Below are 19,715 nucleotides of genomic sequence, written 5' to 3'. Positions count from 1 at the left end.
CTGAATCCGGGAGGCAGAGGTTGCAATGAGGCGAGATTGCACCACTGCACTCCAGCCTAGGTGACAGAGGGAGACTCCGTCTGAAAAAACAAAAAAAAACGCAACGAATAAGGAGTTCATTTGCTGTGTCTGGATTTTTATCCTTTATTTATGATATCTCTAATTTTCATTGAAAAGAAAAATAATTCAGCTCTGACCAGCAGCTTTCTTACACTGAGCCAGAAAATTTTCATGTTAAAGCGGTAGCTTACCAACTTTTCTTGATTATAACCGCCATTAAGAAGTACTTTTGGCCGGGCACAGTGGCTCACGCCTGTAATCCCAGCACTTTGGGAGGCCTAGGTGGGTGGATCATGAAGTCAGGAGATCGAGACCCTCCTGACTAACATGGTGAAACCTCGTCTGTACTAAAAATACAAAAAATTAGCCGGGTGTGGTGGCGGGTGCCTGTAGTCCCAGCTACTCGGGAGACTGAGGCAGGAGAATGGGGCGAACCCAGGAGGCGGAGCTTGCAGTGAGCTGAGATCGCGCCACTGCACTCCAGCCTGGGTGACAGAGCGAGGGTCTGTCTCAAAAAAAAAAAAAAAGGTACTTTTTCTTTTGCAACCCAGTACGCTATACATATAACTGAAATAGGTCTATGAAACACTGCTTCTGGCCAGGCATGGTGGCTCACACCTGTAATCCCAACGCTTTGGGAGGCTAAGGCAGGAGGATCACTTGAGTCCAGGAGTTCAAGACCAGTCTGACAACATAGCAAAACCCTGTCTCTATAAAAAAAATTATAAAAATTATTTTTTAAAGAAGAAGTACTGTGTCTTTTACTACATGTAGGGTACTCTGATATTTTGTACCTCATTTAAAGAAAATGTTGGCTGGGCACAGTAGCTCACACCTGTAATCCTAGCACTTTGGGAAGCAGAGGTGGGTAGGATTGCTTGAGCTCAGGAGTTTGAGACCAGCCTGGGCAACATAGCAAGACCTTGTCTCTACTAAAAATAAAACAGTCAGCCAGGTGTGGTGGTGCATGCCTATAGTCCCAGCTACTTAGGATGCTGAGGTAGGAGGATCACTTAAGCCTGGAAGATTAAGGCTGCAGTGAACTATGAGCACCGCACTCCAGCCTGGGAGACAGAGCAAGATCCTATCTCAAAAAAAGAAAAAGTTGACATTGGCCCAATAATGGGTTGCAACTTAGAGTTTCTTTTTTTTTAAACTATATTAGGAGAATATTTAAAAATATTTTCTCATTTTGTTAAACATTTACTTCAAAAATTTGAATCATTAAGTCACTGTTGTTTAATTTGTATAAAATTTAATGTTTTTACCTTCCTATTAGCTTTCTGAGAAAATCCAGAGGCAAACTTTTAAAATTACTTTTTATTTAATTAATTTACTTATTTAGAGACGGGGTCTCATTCTGTCACCCGGGCTGGAGCGCAGTGGCATAATCACAGCTACTACAGCCTCGATCTCCTGGGCTCAAGCCGTCCTCCTACCTTTGCCTCCTGAGTAGCTGGAACTGTAGGCACACACCACTACACCTGGCTAATTTTTTTTTATGTTTTGTAGAGACACGGTCTTGCTGCGTTGCCCGGACTGGTCTCAAACTCCTGGCCTCAAGTGATTTTCCCGACTCAGCCTCCCAAAGCACTGGGATTGCAGATGTGAGAAACCGTGCCCAGTCAATTTTTATTTTAAAATAAGTGATGCATATGGGATTTAAAGTTTTAAAAAGTCAAGTAGTTTATAGTAAAAGGTTTATAATAAAAGAATAGCAGTTGTTTTTACTTCAACATCCCAGATTTCTGCTGTTTAGGGCACCTACTTTCAATCTCTACGTATTGCTTTCATGTTTCTAAACTACCTTGCTTTGACCACTATTTTTTGAGTTATGGGTATCAGGCATCATATGCTAATTTCTTACCATGGTGACAAAAGTTTAGAATGCCCCTCCCCAACCCCCTTTATCTCCAGCCTCTTGACAGTTCTATCATGTTTTTGTTTAGGTTTTTGTTTTTGAGGCAGGATCTTGCTGTGTTGCCCAGGCTGGTCATGAACTCCTGGGCTCAAGCAGTCCTCCCACCTCAGCATTGGGAGTAGCTAGGACTACATGCTTGCACACCTGTGTCTGGCCTATTATGATGTTTTCTGAGTCCAGTATCAATACTAACAATATTATGACCACACATTGCTAGTAGCACACCATTATCCCTGTACCTTGTTTCTTGAACAACACAGTTGTGCAAGCTTTCTGGGTAGCTCTGGCTCATTTTTTCCCAAATATTCCAACATCTCATATGCCAATCGTGTATAGTTCTGTGTTCAAGCACAGTCTGTCTTTTCAGAGTCCTTTATGCTGCTGTTCCAGTTGGGGCAGGTGGCTGTCCTGGGCCTTTGTGCCGTTGTCATCTTGACTCTTCCCTTTGTCACCATTTTCCCATGGTGAAGCCCATGGCTTCCCAGTCTCCTGGCCGTCCTGGGTAGGAGAGGGAACTGAAGGGTTTACCCACTCTATACTCAGACTTTGAACCAATCCCTGAGTTTTCACTCTCCCACAACATAATTTGTAGTTTCCTCCCTCTAGCCAAGTCATCCAGCCCCTTTCCCCTCTCTTCCAAAATGAGTTGAGCCTCCTCATCTCTCATTGCCTTTTCTTTCTAAGACAGTGGCCCTTACTGTCGTTTTCATAGTGTTTGGGGAAGAAGTCTGCCTTGTTCAACTGCAGAAAGCAAACGAGAATTTTTCATGAATGATGGCTGCTGGTGCATTAGGTTACCACTGGCTTTGATGAATTCTCCCACTGATGAGGTTTTGACTGTTTTAGATTTTATCCTGTCTGTGTATACCTCTGGACATCTGTTCTGTTAATACTGGGCTGAAAAAAATACATATTAAAAAATAACTATTTTTACATATATACATAAAGATACATGTAATTATTAACATTTTTTTCTATTTATTTTGCCATTAGGCACTTTTTTTTTTTTTTTTTTGAGATGGAGTCTCACTGTGTCGCCCAGGCTGGAGTGCAGTGACACGAGCTTGGCTCACTGCAACCTCTACCTCCCAGGTTCAAGTGATTCTTGTGCCTCAGCCTCCTGAGTATCTGGGATCACACCTAGCTAACTTTTGTATTTTTAATAGAGATGGGATTTCACTGTGTTGGACAGGCTGGTCTCAAACTGCTGACCTCAACCCATTTGCCTGCCTCAGCCTCCCAAAGTGCTGGGGTTACAGGCATGAGCCACTGAGCCCAGTCCATCAAGCACTTCATTTTATTTTATTTTTTTTGAGATGGAGTCTTGCTCTGTCGTCCAGGTTGGAGTGCAGTGATGCAATCTCGGTTCACTGCAACCTCCGCCTCCCATGTTCAAGTGATTCTCCTGCCTCAGCCTCCTGAGTAGCTGGGATTACAGGTGTGCGCCACCACGTCTGGCTAATTTTTTGTAGTTTTAGTAGAGACAGGGTTTCACCATGTTGGTCAAGCTGGTCTTGAACTCCTGACCTCAGGTGATCTGGCCGCCTCGGCCTCCCAAAGTGTTAAGCACTTTACATCAAACAAATTAATGTATCTGATCAGAAATCAAAGAAAAATCAGGGCATTAGGTATGTCATTCACACTTGGGTGTTGTTCCATTTGAAAGTGAGGAACCCCATTAACCTCAGTATCTCAAGCAGTTGTCCGAGTATAGTGTGTGTTTTGGGGCGTGTGAAAGCAGTTTCGATGGCGTCATTCATTAAAGGCTCCTTCTCCAGCATGGCTGCGCCTGTTCATTTCCATGGATTAGGATTTCCCCAAGTTGCCTTCTGTTTTGTCAACTTCATTTTTCAAGATGCTTATAAAAGAAAGGAAGCTTCATGCAGATTTTATTTGCTTGCCTGATTATGCTTTTCATGGTATTGTTCTTGTTAGAAAAATCAATCTGATGATTTCCCTTCAAAATTTCATCACTTGGCCTATAAACATAGCTGGCTAACTCCTATATATTACAGTTTTGTTTTTTGTGTTTTTGAGTCAGGTTCTCGTTCTGTCGCCCAGGCTGGAGTGCAGTGGCAAGCAGCTGGAACTATAGGCATGTGCCACCACCCCTGACCAATTTTTAAAAAAGTGTTTTGTAGAGATGGGATCTTGCTGCGTTGCCCAGGCTGGTCACAAACTCCTGGCTGCAAACGATCCTCCCGCCTCAGCCTCCCAAAGCGCTGGGTTTACAGGCATGAGCCATCACACCCAGCCTGTTACCATTTATGCACTGCTGGTGAGGATTCTCTCCAAGCTAGACATCAACTTTTAGGCTCATTTACATTTCCATAGTTAAGAGAAATAACTCTGGGAAACATCATCAATCACCATTGTCTTTTTCTGTGCAAGCTGCAATTCTATCAATGCCTAGTAAACCCACTCTACCTTTTTTACAGGAAGCCCCTTCTTCACAGGACATCCTGGTGTTCCTCACTGGGCAGGAGGAGATCGAAGCCATGAGCAAGACGTGCCGAGACATTGCAAAGCACCTCCCAGATGGCTGCCCTGCGATGCTGGTCCTTCCTCTATACGCCTCCCTGCCCTATGCACAGCAGCTCCGAGTCTTCCAAGGGGCCCCAAAGGTGAGTGCACCACCTCTTCTGTCCAGCCCTATTCTGGGCACCCAAACGGATCCACCAGCGAGGTCTGTACCTATTACCAGGCTCCAGATAAGGTGTATGGGATGGGATACCCAGGCGCCAGATCAGCGCACTGAGGAGGCGCAGGAATAAAATGCGCGGTGACACACGCAGCGCTCCTGTGACAGGAGCAGGGAGACAGTTGTTGGGATGAGGGAGAGCATAAACCAAAGCTGCAAGGTAAACGAGTGACTTCTAAGGACCAGCATAAATTGCATTTGTCCATAGTGCCATTTCTTGTGTGCCTTTGCCGTGCCAGGCACTGTGCTAGCATTTATATCCACTGTCTCTCATCCTCGTGGGAACTGGCAAGGCAGGTTATGATCCCATGGGGATCCTGAGGCCCCAAGAGGGGAAGTAACAATTGCTCAAGGGGGCGCATAGTAAGTCACTGGCAGGGCCACGATTCCAACCCACGTCTACTTGCTTCTGATTCCTGTGCTTGTTCCACTACATCTCATTGCCTCAAATTGACCTTTAAGACTGCAGCGTCCCCTTCCCCTGCCCGGTTTAATGACCAACCATTAATATTAATGACTGCCATTAATAATGGAGTCATCTGCTGTTGGTCAAGAGTGAATTGTGGAAATTAATGGTGAGAATATGTTTGAAGACTTCTGAATCATCCGTGTGTCAATGTGGCTTTTTGGTTTTCTTCCTCCTTTTAGGGCTATCGCAAAGTGATCATTTCAACCAACATCGCTGAAACCTCCATAACCATTACAGGAATAAAATATGTAGTTGACACGGGCATGGTTAAAGCAAAGAAGTATAACCCTGGTGAGAATTTGTAGTTCATGAATGTCTCTCCTGTGTCTAGTGAGCAGCCACTGAAACTGTAGTCCCACAGTTTTCCCCTGAGTGTTTCATGTTTGTAACTAACAAATTCAGGTGGCAGGCACCATGAGTGAGATCACCTACACTCCAGGTCCGCGAAGGAGTCCTGAGGCGGGTATGTGAGACAGGAAGTAGAGGCAGGAAAGAAGAGCCCAGGTTGAGCAAACTTGGGCACACAGGGTCAGGGACCTGGGCAGAGGGTCTGGTACCCCATCAGAAGTCGGCTCTAAGGCCGGGGACAGCTGGGTGTCAATCAAAGGCTGTCATCAGAAACTATATATATATATGGCTGGTTTGAGCTCCCAGGTTTCTCAGGAAGGAACCAGATCTCCTGGCTGAGGTGAGGCATGGAAGGAGCACTGGCTTCTCCTAAGAAGGTGCAGTGAGAAGCTAACTTAAGGTCATCTTGACTCATGTCTGTTTTATACTTTGCTTTATTCCACAGAGGATTTGAGGCCACTGAAATTATTGCTCCCAATTATTGAACTGAAATGCTCTAGTAAACATTTGAGGGTCCTGGCTTCCACAGGTGTATCTTTTTGTGATGACGTGGGTGAGAGAGCTTGGGTCTCCAGTGCCTGGCTAATGATACACCTTTATCAAGAAAATGAACCTCATTTACTGCTAGAAAACAGACATCACATTATTTCTGTCTTACAACAGAACTGGGAGGGAGGATAAAGCACACAAGTGATTTGAGGCATTTAATTTCGTAGTCATTGATTGATAGTATGACCCCCATCCTAGTTTGCTGAAACTCCCAGTTTTAGCACCCAAAATCCGACATCCCAGGAAACCCTCTGTCCCAAGCAAACTGGAGGGGTTGGCCATCCTACCATCTAAGGCAAGACCTCGGAAACTACTCTTCTCGCCACTTGCTGCATGCGTGAGGTTTTTCTGATGTTTTTGTAACAGATTTCACAGTGGGCTTATTGCAAAGCCTTGTTTCACTAGGGCCAAACCGCTGCGGAGCAGTCTGGTTTTGTGCTGTCGATTGTGCTAGCCGTGAGGCTTTCTGGACCCCCGTGTTGCTGAAAGAACCACTGGTGTGCTTCTTTTTATCGACACTGTAGAAAGAGTTTGTTCATGTGATGAAGCACTAATGGGGCTCACTCTCCATCCAGACAGTGGTCTTGAAGTGTTAGCAGTGCAGCGGGTATCGAAGACGCAGGCTTGGCAGCGCACAGGGAGGGCTGGCAGAGAGGACAGTGGCATCTGCTACCGGCTCTACACGGAGGACGAGTTTGAGAAGTTTGATAAGATGACCGTGCCAGAGATCCAGAGGTAGGCACCAGTTGCTCCTGCACTGCTGCTGTTTGTCACCATGTCTCTCCTGCTTGCCCAGAGCTGCAGTTTTTACTCACACTCCTCCATGAGGGGTTCTGACTCAATGGCAGAGGGATCAGGTCATGACCCTGGTCTCATGCTCTTCACAGGTGTAACCTGGCCAGTGTGATGCTTCAGCTTCTAGCAATGAAAGTCCCAAATGTGCTCACCTTTGACTTCATGTCCAAGCCATCTCCAGGTAAGTGAAATCCACAGTTTTGCAGAAGGTGGGTGAGGAGACAAACAACAACAAATGGACACTTCCAAAAAAATAAAGTATTTTGGTCATCTCCTTTTGTTTATTTAATTTTGTGGATGACAACATTAGTTATTAGAGAAGCATCTGAAAATCATGAAATGATAGATAGATACATTGATTGACTTTTAAAGAGACAGGGTCTCACTGTGTGGCCCAGGTGGAGGTGCAGTGACTATTCACAGGCTCCATCACAGCCTCCAACTCTGGGCTCCAGCGATCCCCCCGCCTCAGCCTCCCAAGTAGCTGGGACCACAGGCATGCGCCAGTGTTCCTAGCTATGAAACGATAGATTCTGTACTATCAGCACCATCAATAAAGTTCCTTGACCTCTGGAACCAGTGAAGGTCATCATGCGAGTCCTTGGGATACTACAGAAATGTAATGAAATTGTACTTTTATCAGCACAGGGACTGCAAAGATCACATTTCTTTGCCTTTAACTGGAATTTGATCCATCTCTCCTATTCATTAGTAATTTCTCTACAGAAGAAGAAAATAATTGGAAATCTTTATGATATTGGCTTTGGCTCCTGGCCTCTCATCAATGCACCATTTTCCTTTTCTTTTTTTGCCCCCCCTTTTCTTAAGAAATGCAATTGGTTTAAAAAAGAAGGAAAGAAAACACAAAGTCACCAGTTGATGGGTATACAAGGGTCCTGCCCTGATCCTCAGGTTCACAGTTTTCTTCCCCTAGAACAACCACTGGAACCATTTTCTAGTAGACTTCTAGAGCAAACGTATGCATATATGAGTATATGTAGTGTGTTTAATTTTATTTATGTATTTATTTATTTATTTTTGAGACAGGGTCTCACTCTGGTTGTCCGGGCTGGAGTGCAGTGGCACATTCTCAGCACACTGCAGCCTCAACCTCCCGGGCTCAGGTGATTCTCCCACATCAGCTTCCCAAGTAGCTGGGACTACAGGTGTGAGCCACCAAGCCCCTGCTGTAGTATGTTTTTGTTTTTGTTTTTGTTTTTGTTTTGAGACAGGGTCTCACTCTGTTGCCCAGGCTGGAGTGCAGTGGTGCGATCCCAGCTCACAGCAACCTCTGCCTGCCGGGTTCAGGTGATTCTTCTGCCTCAGCCTCCCGAGTAGCTAGGACTACAGGTGTGCACCACCATGCCCGGCTAATTTTTGTATTTTTTAGTATAGATGGAGTTTCACTGTGTTGACCAGGCTGGTCTTGAACTCCTGACTTCAGGTGGTCCGCCCGCCTCGGTCTCCCAAAGTGCTGGGATTACAGGCGTGAGCCACCACGCCCAGCCTGTAGTATGTTTTAAAACACAAATAGCAACACACATTGAGTATTGTTCTGTGCTTGATTTTTTTTCTTTCATTGCTAAATTCTTACAGACAAATGAAGAAGATACATAAGGTGTAAGGAATGGTTAAAATCTAACACCTGTGTACCCAGTTGAAGCCCCCAGGACTCCCCCCCACCCACTTGCCCTTGCCTCCTTCCACTCTTTTGGGGTACCCACTCTTCCACATTTTGTTTGTAATTGCCTTGCTTTTCTTCACTGTTTTACTATATGCGTATGTATCCCTAAACCACCTGTTGTTTGTAAGTTTATGTTAGTTATTCTTGAGTAAGCAGTTTTCATTCAGCTTGTTCCGTATAGTTTATTTGTGTTGATGCTTTTTCACACTAAGTGCTATTGCATTCTGTGAATAAACCAAAATGCATTTATCCATCCTTCAATTGATAAATATTGCTTTAAAAAAGCAATGAGAAACACACTGCTTTTTTTCATTTAATATATTTTACAGATCACTCCTTATTGGGATGTATATATTTACTACATCCTTAGAAATGCTTTTTTATTCTTTAATAGGTAATATATTTACATGGTTCAAAGTTTAAAATATATAAAATAGTAAATAGTAATAATGTCCTTCTCATCCCCTTGTCTCCCAGCCTCCCCAGCTGGCCCCTGAGACAACTGCTATTTCCACTGTTATGTGTTTGGTTCTGGCGATATGGTCTCTGTGCGATGTGTATCTGCAGGTGAAATTCGTAAGTGTAACATTGCTGGGTCAGATGTTACACTTTTAATGTGTATATTCAAAATCTACATACATATTGCCAAATTACAGGTCATTTAAAAAGAGAATTGAGGCTGGGCATGGTAGCTCACACCTGTAATCCTAGCACTTTGGGAGGCCAAGGTGGGCAGATCACCTGAGGTCAAGAGTTTGAGACCAGCCTGGCTAACATGGTGAAACCCGTCTCACTAAAAATACAGAAATTAGCTGGGCGCGGTAGTGGGCGCCTGTGGTCCCAGCTATAGGGGAGGCTGAGGCAGGAGAATCACTGGAACCCAGGAGGCAGAGGCTGCAATGAGCCGAGATCACGCCATTGCACTTCAGCATGGGCAACAGAGCAAGACTCTGTCTCAGAAAAGGGAATTGAACTGAAGACAGTGATGTCGTTCTTTGACAAGTGTGCCAAGGGGGCAGTGGCGGTTATGATTTTTGCTGTTGTTTGATGTAGAATTATCAAAAGCTCCCAGAAATACTGAACTAGCTGCAACTTCATTTTTTTGGACTTTTGGCTCCTTTTTATGTCTCTGTTTCTTTAGATCACATTCAGGCGGCCATTGCCCAACTGGACCTGTTAGGTGCTCTTGAACATAAGGATGACCAGCTTACCCTGACTCCAATGGGAAGAAAGATGGCAGCATTTCCTTTAGAACCCAAATTTGCCAAAGTAAATGATACCCTCTCCTCAGTCCCCTTTCTGTACATTACAGTTAACCGTCCCAAAGTAGAACCATTTACCCAGTGCTTCTAGATTAATCTCACTTTTTCTCTTACATAATTACCAACCCCTAGTTTGCAAATAGCCCTGATTCATGTTCAGTGTGGGATTCAAAGAGATGAAGTTAAGAGCCCCTACCCACAAGAAATTTGGAACTCTGTAGGGAAGGCAGTCACCTGTTTTACTGAATATTAAAGAGTGAAATAACACTAATGTACATCGCCATGGTTTTAGAAATACCTGCCCTTTAACTCCTTAGAAGGGAAACTGCAAAAGCAATGTACAGAAATAGTGCATTCTAAAGCTAGGAGAAAGCTGGGTTTACACAATTTTAAATTTTGCTTTGCAGACCATCCTCATGTCCCCCAAATTCCACTGTACAGAGGAGATCCTGACCATTGTCTCCCTGCTGTCTGTGGACAGCGTCCTCCACAACCCTCCTTCCCGGCGAGAGGAAGTGCAAGGGGTCCGCAAGAAGTTCATATCCAGCGAGGGGGATCACATGACCCTGCTCAATATCTATCGGACCTTCAGAAACCTAGGCGGAAATAAGGTGAGCCTTGTCTTGCACCTGTTCTCCAGCGATAGCTGCTTGTCTCTGCTATGTGCTTCCCTTTTTCTACTGAAGCCGTGCAAAAAGTACGCTTTCCCTTTTTGGCTAAATTATCTAAAGAATCACAAAAAGAAAGCCAGACAGCATTTCAGAAATGCTTCAGTACTGGGAGGTTACCAAAGAAGTGTCATTCTGGTCTCTGTTCCGAATGTGTTTAAGTCAACAAGACTTAAGTGACTCCCAACCCATCAAAACTTAATTGGAACTTAATCAAGTAATATGTCTAATAATGATAGTGCGTACCAATGAATGAGTACTTACTCTGTGCCAAGCCCCATGCTAAGCACTTTTTAATGTAAGATCTCATTTATTCAGTACAGTAATCCTAAGAAATGAGCACTATTATTATTATTTTTTATATTCATGAAACATGTAGTCATGGAAACGAAGCTTCTTGCAGTTGAAAAACTTGCCCAGGGCCAGGCACAGTGTCTCAAGCTTGTAATTCCAGCACTTTGGGAAGCCAGGGCAGGTGGATCACTTGAGCCCAGGACTTCCAGACCGGCCTGGCCAACATGGCAAAACCCCGTCTCTACTAAAAATACAAGAATTAGCCGGGCGTGGTTGTGCATACCTGTAATCCCAGCTACTCGGGAGGCTGAGGCATGAGAATCATTTGAACCTGGGAGGCAGAGGTTGCAGTGAGCCGAGATCGTGCCACTGCACTCCAGCCTAGGTGACAGAGCGAGACTCTATCTATCTCCAAAAAAAGAAAAAAGAAAGAAGAAGTCTTACATAAATTGACTGGGCATTTCTGTTTTGTTTTCTGTGTCTGTTCATATCCTTTGTCCATTTTTCTACTGGGTCATTGGTCTTTTTCTTAATGACTTGTAGAACTTTTAAAATCAATTCTAGAGATTCTAATCATTTATTCGGTATGATGAGACAAATATCCCAATCTGGGAAACTTCAAGTTTTTCTTTAGTTTAAATTATTAACACTTTTCTTATAGTTCATGTTTTTTGATATAAAGATATTTTCCTACATTTCTTTTTGGCACCTGAAGTTTTTTCTCTGAATTCAACTGTGTTCTAAAAATGTTATATTTTCTCTATAGAGATGGGAGGATTGTTAGCTGGGCATGGTGGCATGTGCAGGTAGTTCAAGCTATCGGGGAGGCTGAGGTGGGAGGATTGGTTTGCAGTGAGCTATGATTGTATCGCTGCACTCCAGCCTAGGGAACAGAGCAAGACCCCGTCTCTGTGAAAATATAAATAGTGAATGAGTGGATTGTGATATCGCTCTTTCTCCTATTCAGGATTGGTGCAAAGAGAATTTTGTCAACAGCAAGAATATGATGCTGGTAGCAGAAGTCAGAGCACAGCTGAGGGACATCTGCTTAAAGGTATCATCTGGTCCTAGTGTTCTGTGGGTGACAAAGCTGTCACTTTGTTCAAGGTAGAAATTTTGAAGTTGCTTATTGCTAGTGATTATAAAAGGATTTCTCATTGTAGAAAATTTCACAAATAAGAAAAAAGGAAGTTACCCACAATTCCACAATTCAGTAGTTTAGCCTATTTCCTAATAGCCTAGTTTTTATTGTATTTTTTTACATAGTAAATTATATGTATAATTTATATTTGGTTTTATAATCTTTATAAGCATTTTCCAGTGTTAGAATTCTTCATAAGATTTTTTTTAAGTATGAATATCTGCATTATTTCCTTTTAGATTACCAAAGTTGTGTATAGTATTTGACACAATGCAGAAAATAGTGATTTGTAATGTAGAAAGTTTAAAAGTCTCCCATAATCCTGCCCCTCCAGAGATAACTACTGTTAACAGTTTGGGGTAGCTCCTTCTAGAATTTGTTTCTGTGTATGTATGTTTTTGTGCATGTCTCTGTGCCTGTGTGTGAGCACACACATAACAGATACGTGTATATGAGGTACATGTTCCACAACTTCCTTTCTTCCACATGGCATATTTCTTTCTTTCTTTCTTTCTTTCTTGTTTATTATTTGAGACAGAGTCTTGCTCTGTCACCCAGGCTGGAGTGCAGTGGTACCATCTTGGCTCACCACAGCCTCCGCTCACTGCAACCTCTGCCTCCTGAGTTCAGGTGATTGTCCTGCCTCAGCCTCCCGAGTAGCTGGGATTATAGGCGTGCGTCACCACGCCTGGCTAATTTTTGTATTTTTAGTAGAGACGGGGTTTCACCACGTTGGCCAGACTGGTCTCCAACTCCTGACCTCAGGTGATTTGCCCGCCTCGGCCTCCCAAAGTGCTGGGATTCCAGGTGTGAGCCACTGCGCCTGGCCTCACATGCGTATTTCTCAAATCCTTCCTGTGGCTGGGCTTTCAGTGCTGCATGTGTCTAGCTCATTCATTTTAGTGATTTCATAGCATGTCATTGTATTCAGTGCAGTTTATTTAAGCCTCTAATAATGGTCATTTAGGTTCTGTTGTAGTGACCATCCTCCGTATGTGCTGTGGTGCACACAGAATGAATTTCTAGATGGGGGATTCTAGATGAATTTCTAGAAATGAATTTCTAGATGGATTTTGTTAGATATTGCCAAAGTGTCCACCACAAAGTGGTTTTTTTTATTTCTTTTTTTTTTTGAGACGGAGTTTTGCTCTTGTTGCCCAGGCTGGAGTGCAGTGGCGCGATCTTGGCTCACCGCAACCTCCGCCTCCCGTGTTCAAGCTATTCTCCTGCCTCAGCCTCCCCAGTAGCTGGGACTACAGGCATGACCCACCACGCCCGGCTAATATTTTGTATTTTTAGTAGAGACGAGGTTTCATCTGTTAGCCAGGATGGTTTTGGCCTCCCAAAGTGCTGGGATTACAGGCGTGAGCCACCACGCCCGGCCTAATTTTTTGTATTTTTAGTAGAGATGGGGTTTCACTATGTTGGCCAGGCTGGTCTCGAACTCCTGACCTCAGGCGATCCACCCGCCTTGGCCTCCCAAAGTGCTGGGATTCCAGGTGTGAGCCACTGTGCCCGGCCCACAGTTTTATATTAGCTTTTTATTCCCTCTTAGAGTACATGGTGTTTTAAAGAGCTGTCATGGTTTATTTAATGCTCGCATGACACTCCACATTTTATGTCAGAGATAGAGGGTAGTGGAAGTGTTCTTTTGCTGTTGATCACCGAGACAGTGTCCGTGTGTTTGCTGTCGTCATAAGCACTGTGTGGTGAATGTCTTGTGCCCCCTCAGTGCGGACACTGCTGGGAGACAGTCACAGCCTGTACCCAGGCCTGTGTCTGATGCCAACGGCCTACGGTTGGCACTAGAGCTGTTTCTTCTCTTAGTAGCCTATTGTATTCTGTCTTTCACACATTTTTTTAAACTGCTTTTGTATTTGAACAGTTTCCTGCCAGTCTGTCTCTTGGCTTCATAAGTTTTCTCAATTTATTATTGACAGTAGAAATGGTGCTTCTCTATTAGTTGTGAATTTAGGACCCTGTAGTGTCCAGGGATACCTCTCATTATATGTCAGGCACTGGTAAGGTCCTGAGACTTTATAGACATGCCTACTCAGTAACTAAGTAATAATCTAGATGGTGACCTGACGTACATACACTCATGCCAGGAGGCCATCAAATTAAAATAATCACTATCATTTATGAAGTGTTTGTTCAGCACTGTTCTGAGTACTTTTTATGTGACTGCCTTATTTAAACTTCTCATTTTTTTTTCTTTTTTAACTCAGACCTTAACCCAAAGGATAAAATCCTCATTTCAACCTATAAGATTGATTCTTTTGTTATTCCCATTTTACAAATGATGAAACTAAGCCTAATCAGGTTAAATAATTTGCCCCACATCACTCAGCCAGTGAGTGGTAAAGCTGATAGTCTGGAAGGAGAGACCACCAGTTAGCCTCTGGGGCTCCTTGGAAGTGGTGACAACTGAGCTACATCTTGACAGATAAGGAGATAAAAGAGTATCTTCCAGGCCAGGTGTGGTGGCTGGCTTATGCCTCTAGTCCCAGCACTTTGGGAGGCCCAAGCAGGTGGATTGCTTGAGGCCAAGAGTTCGAAATCAGCCTGACCAACATGGTGAAACCCCATCTCTGCTAAAAATACAAAAATAAGCTGAGCGTGGTGGTGCATGCCTATAACCCCAGCTACTCAGGAGGCTGAGGCACAAAAATCGCTTGAACCCAGGAGGCAGAGGTTGCCAGCGAGCTGGGATTGTGCCACTGCACTCCAGCCTGGGCAACAGAGTAAGACCCCGTCTCTTAAAAAAAAGTATCTTCTTCAGGCATAGATCAGCTGATTGTCAACAACAGAAACCCTAGAGCCATCATAAAGGACAAAAGAAAGATTTTTCCAAGGATGGAAAGGTATGTCTGAGAACCTATAGGCAGGAAATAGAGTCACAAGAACTAGAAAAAGCCTGTAGGAGCCAGGGCCACGCTTTCTCTGGACCTGCTGCTTCTCTTGCTTTGAGTGCCCTCTGCGTGCCTCCTTCCCTTTTCTCACCTTTACCTCCGCATGGAAGTGATTTCTCTGCATGGCCCCTCCACTCAAGAGCCCAGCAGAGATTGACAAGTTTTCCAGTTTCAAACCTAAAAGATGCCTGGAAGAGAAAAGCTGGCCAGCTTAGGTCCAGCGTGTGTGTACCACTGGTTTGTTCATCTGGGCCCAGGGGCGTAGGTTACATGCCCCACTCATCAAGAGCAGTAGAACAAGGACATTGAGTGGTGATTGACATTTCCTCTTATGAGACAAAGGCAGCATTTCTACTAAGAGTAGCAAATGTGAAGGCACAGATAGGAATCATGAAACGGGGCGAGGAAAGAGAAGGCAGCCAGCTATGGGGGACCATGGAGTGTCTAAAGAAGAGTGGTGAGGCCGGGCGCGGTGGCTCACGCCTGTAATCCCAGCACTTTGGGAGGCCAAGGTGGGCGGATCACTTGAGGTCAGGAGTTCAAGACCAGCCTGACCAACATGGAGAAACCCCATCTCTACTAAAAATACAAAAATTAGCCAGACGTGGTGGCAGGCGCCTGTAATCCCAGCTACTTGGGAGGCTAGGGCAGGAGAACAGCTTGAACCTGGGAGGTGGAGGTTGCAGTGAGCTGAGATCGCGCCATTGCACTCCAGCCTGGGTGACAGAGAGAGACTCAGCCTCAAAAAAAAAAAAAAGAAAGAGAAAGAGCGGTGAGAGGAAAGACAGGCGAGCAGCTCAGGGTGGCTCCTTCGTGGCTTCACCACGGGAAGTTTGCATTGTTTTGCAAGGAGCAGTAGAGACATTGTTGAAGGTATTTGAGTGGATGAAGAGTGATTCGAGTTGTGCTTTAGGTAGATTAGCTTGGCAGCAGCAGGTGGGTGAATTGGAGTGAGGAGATGGTGAGATGGTCAAAGCAAGAGGGAAGGGCCTTTCCTTTCCGGGCCGTCCTGATGGAATTTAGGTGAGGGGTGGGTCACCCAACCTGCCTGTGGTCTGGTGGCTAATGTGAGCACCTCCCTCCCAGCCCTACCTTCACAGGCGGTAGTTTCCCTGTTTCTGGTCCGTGCTCCTCCAGCTGGGCCTTCTTCCCCTGACCTTGCTGATCCTTGGTGACCACCTCCGAATGTCAGAATCCACATCGTTAGGCTCATAATGTGGGCTGCATTTGCCCCAGTGGGTCCAGTTGCCCCAACACGCTATGTAGTGCTGACCAGTGTTTACGTGTGGGGTCGGCTCCATTCCTCGCTTTCTCCCGAAACAGATGTCAATGCCAATCGCATCATCCCGAGGAGACGTGGAGAGTGTCCGCCGCTGCCTGGCTCACAGCCTCTTCATGAGCACCGCCGAGCTTCAGCCAGACGGCACCTATGCCACCACGGACACCCACCAGCCAGTGGCCATCCACCCGTCGTCTGTCCTCTTCCACTGCAAGCCGGCCTGCGTCGTGTACACTGAGCTGCTCTACACCAACAAGTGCTACATGCGGGACCTCTGCGTCGTAGATGCACAGTGGCTGTACGAGGCTGCCCCTGAGCACTTTAGGAGGAAGCTGAGAACCGCCAGAAACTGAGCCGCCCCAGGATGCCGCCAGAATCACTGGTCCCTGGGAGCTTGGACTACAGTTGTCCTCACAGCAGGCTTCCAGGTTGGCGCTTAGAGAAGCCTTGGAATCAGCTGAAGGTGCCTGACTTCCAGGAGCATGAAAGCATCTTTGCTCAACTCCTGGGACTGAACCATGTAGACATGGACATATCATTTGTACCTGGAAACCTCAAAATTATGCTTTTGGTTCTTACTGGGTGACTTTGACTTAATTAACACCTGAGCCTCAGTTTTCTCATCTGCCAAATGGGAGTAATAATAATAATCCTTATAAAATTGGGTTCATAAAGTTTAGAGAAAAGGAATGGAAAGTACCCAGAACTATGCCTGGAGCACGACACACATACAGTGAGTTGGGAGCCGTTAGGCTGAATGTTACTTCTTTCCATATGATGTGAAGTACGGCAATATCCCAAGTTCTTGTGACTGAGGGAGATTTTCTGGAAGGGCCACAGGAGGTTGCGGAGCTTGGATGTTGCCCTTAGTTCTTGTTTAATGTCTCTCTGAATGCAGTTTTAAAATAGAAAACAAAACTGACTTCTGTAGAAGTTTCCAGAGGGAGGTGCTGTTATCTCGTACCTCCTGGGATGGCGATCCCTACTGAACGCTTGTGTCTCAGGGTGGACCGCTCTGTGTCTGTCTCCAAGCAGAGACCAGTAAAGGAGCCTCCTGGTCCTCGGTGCGTGACCCTGTCAGTGCTTTCAGGAGACATGTAAGCTTCCTGGGTGAAGGTTGATTTGTACCTTCTGAATCCTGTCACGTGTAGACATGGGAAACTGACCTATCAGTGTTTTGTGTGTGTAGGTGACTCCCACATACACAGTTGCCATTTTTCTCTCTAACTGGGCACCAGTGAACATGTGGGCATGAGGAGTGACTCTGTGTACCATTGCAGCTGTTTCTTTTTGGCCAGACCCGTGGTCAGAGGTGGTGGGGGTGGGGGAGGGGAGAGGGGTACCTAGAACCCAGAGAACATTGGCTTATGCCAGATACCACACCACATCTGGGCTTACATTCTTGTATCTTTTTTGGTGTGTGGGCGAGGGGGGTGGGGGCAGTTCAGTGAAGTCTAGAAGACCTGCTGGACAAATTCTAAAAGAGCTAGAGCTGTAACACTTATTCTTGCATCTTATTAATTTTCTATGATATTTTTTCCTTCTTCGTAGGGACTTGGGACAATCTGGCTTTGCTGCTTTCTATCTGCTAGGCACCTCTCTCTAACCCTCATTGTCAGAGGGAATTGGAGGATCTCCACAGTCTCTTCCTGTTCTGATATTCTGAGCAGAAAAAAGGCACTAACGGTTCCTCTTAGCTATTTAATTATCAGAAGCAAGTAATCTTTCCCCAGATAATATTTTGCCCTAGGAGAAGCCGTGATTTAGCTCTTTTATTGTGCTTACTTGGTCCAAATACATCTGTGGGGTGTTTTGTCATTTCTTAATGAATGAATCATAGTTATAACCAGGGGCCAAACTGCCCAAGAGGCTCTTCAGAGATCATGGATGCTCTCTTTCTGGAAGCTGTGGCCTGATGGAGCAGCCCCATTCCAGGGTCCCATCTGTCCGGAGTTGTGTATGTCAAGTCCAGCTCAGTCTTTATTTCCAACACTAGCCGTGGTCCTGTGCAGTCAAGCTTTCAGCTAGTGTTTAGGGCTGTCTGTCAGAAATGGTTATACATGGGCAAAATAAGATCTGACAGCTCCTATATACCTTATCTTACTGAATTCTTAAACTTTGAACCAGTTCTTCCACTTACTGACTTGTTACCACTGCTGACTTTCTGAAAAGTTTTACACAGTTTTTTTTGTTTTTTTTGTTTTTCCAGTAGGGGATTAGGATGTTTAGTCCTACTTAGTAAGAAAAAGTATTGTATTTTTAATCATTCATAGTGCTGGTAAAAAAAAAAAAAAAAAAATTGGGGGGTGGCCGGGCGCAGTGGCTCACACCTGTAATCCCAGCACTTTGGGAGGCCAAGGCGGGCGGATCACCTCATGCCTGTAATCCCAGCATTGGGATGGGAGGCTGAGGTGGGTGGATTGCTTGAGAAGTTGAAGACCAGCCTGGCCAACATGGCAAAACCCCGTCTCTACTAAAAATACAAAACTTAGCTGGGCATGGTGGCACACGCCTGTAATCCCAGCTACCCGGGAGGCTGAGGCACAAGAATTGCTTGAACTTGGGAGGCAGAGTTTGCAGTGAGCCAAGATCACGCCACTGCATTCCAGCCTGGCCGACAGTGTGAGACTGTCTCAGAAAAAAAAAGAAAGAAAGAAAGAAAAAGAAAAAACTTGGGGTAATTTATGTCCAGCTTAAGTACCTGAACAGTTTCCGGAAATGTATATTTTTTTCTGAGAGGCAAAGGATGTAAACAGCTTCTAAGTAGCTTTAATGTTTCTATACAGAAATAAGTTTATCCCTGTAACATTGTGGTAGAGTTTTAATACAGTATTTAGTTTTTTATTGGGCTTTTTTAAAAAGTTAACTTTTAACATAGCTGCTCAGGGATTAAATCAGATTGGAAAACCCATTCTGACTCCACATACTGCTACAAAGAAATACATCGTTGTTTATATTGAGCTGCAGGAGATAGTACACTTTAAACTTAAGAAAGTTAAATGTTTCACAATAACATTGCAATATAATCTTCAGCTACTCTCTTTCCATTGGTAAAATCTCTGATGGTGTGATAACTCTTTGCCAACCTACGAAACCCATATCTGGAAGAATCACCAGCTCCCGTGAGCAGCTTCATGTAAATAGATGCACTCCAAGCAGATTGCATGCCTCAGGTGTTTGTCTTCTAGTTATCATGGAGTGTGCAACACCCAGAGTAACACTACAAGGGGCAGGACTGCAAACAGCAGGTCCTGGCTAAAAACCCTTAATGCTGCATTGCTGCCAGTTGTAAAGAGATGCCTGAATGCAGGCAAGTTCTGCCCTGTGGGTGAAACTGATGATGTACTGTACTGTCATATATAAATCCACTAAATCCAGCTACCAGGAACTGCCTGGAACTGTGGCCATGCATTTTTTTTTTTCTTTAAAGACCAGTGTGATAGTAGGCCATGCATCTGAGATACGATATTCCTTGGTAACTAGAGGGAGAAAAAAAAATCAAGTAGGTTCAGGCTTATGTTGTATTTTGAGAGTCTGGTTTTATTTGAACAGAAATAACTCTACAGAAAGCTCTTGTAAATAATGCTCAAATTTGCACCCGACGATCAAATCCATTAAAAATGAATCTTGTA

General features: G+C 44.7%; 1 protein-coding gene and 1 non-coding gene across 5 annotated transcripts in view; one reads left to right on the top strand and one right to left on the bottom strand.

Moving 5' to 3' along the window:
* The window catches only part of DHX33 (DEAH-box helicase 33), a 27,823-nt gene extending 8,108 nt beyond the window's left edge, over positions 1–19,715 (top strand). For all 4 annotated transcript variants that reach the window (XM_004058389.5, XM_004058390.5, XM_019013173.3 and 1 more), the window contains 8 exons: positions 4,420–4,605; positions 5,331–5,442; positions 6,624–6,783; positions 6,936–7,024; positions 9,669–9,796; positions 10,197–10,400; positions 11,719–11,805; positions 16,128–19,715. In XM_004058389.5, the coding sequence (XP_004058437.3) occupies positions 4,420–4,605; positions 5,331–5,442; positions 6,624–6,783; positions 6,936–7,024; positions 9,669–9,796; positions 10,197–10,400; positions 11,719–11,805; positions 16,128–16,436 (1,275 nt within the window). In that variant the 3' untranslated portion in view covers positions 16,437–19,715. The remainder of the gene's footprint in view (positions 1–4,419; positions 4,606–5,330; positions 5,443–6,623; positions 6,784–6,935; positions 7,025–9,668; positions 9,797–10,196; positions 10,401–11,718; positions 11,806–16,127) is intronic.
* LOC115931325 (U7 small nuclear RNA) lies at positions 17,519–17,580 on the bottom strand. The gene has a single exon (XR_004067832.1). It is a non-coding gene; the product is annotated as a U7 small nuclear RNA (small nuclear RNA).

The sequence above is a fragment of the Gorilla gorilla genome, chromosome 19, assembly GCF_029281585.2.
Source record: "Gorilla gorilla gorilla isolate KB3781 chromosome 19, NHGRI_mGorGor1-v2.1_pri, whole genome shotgun sequence".
Lineage (NCBI taxonomy): Eukaryota > Metazoa > Chordata > Mammalia > Primates > Hominidae > Gorilla > Gorilla gorilla.
This window is presented reverse-complemented; position numbering and strand designations above follow the sequence as displayed.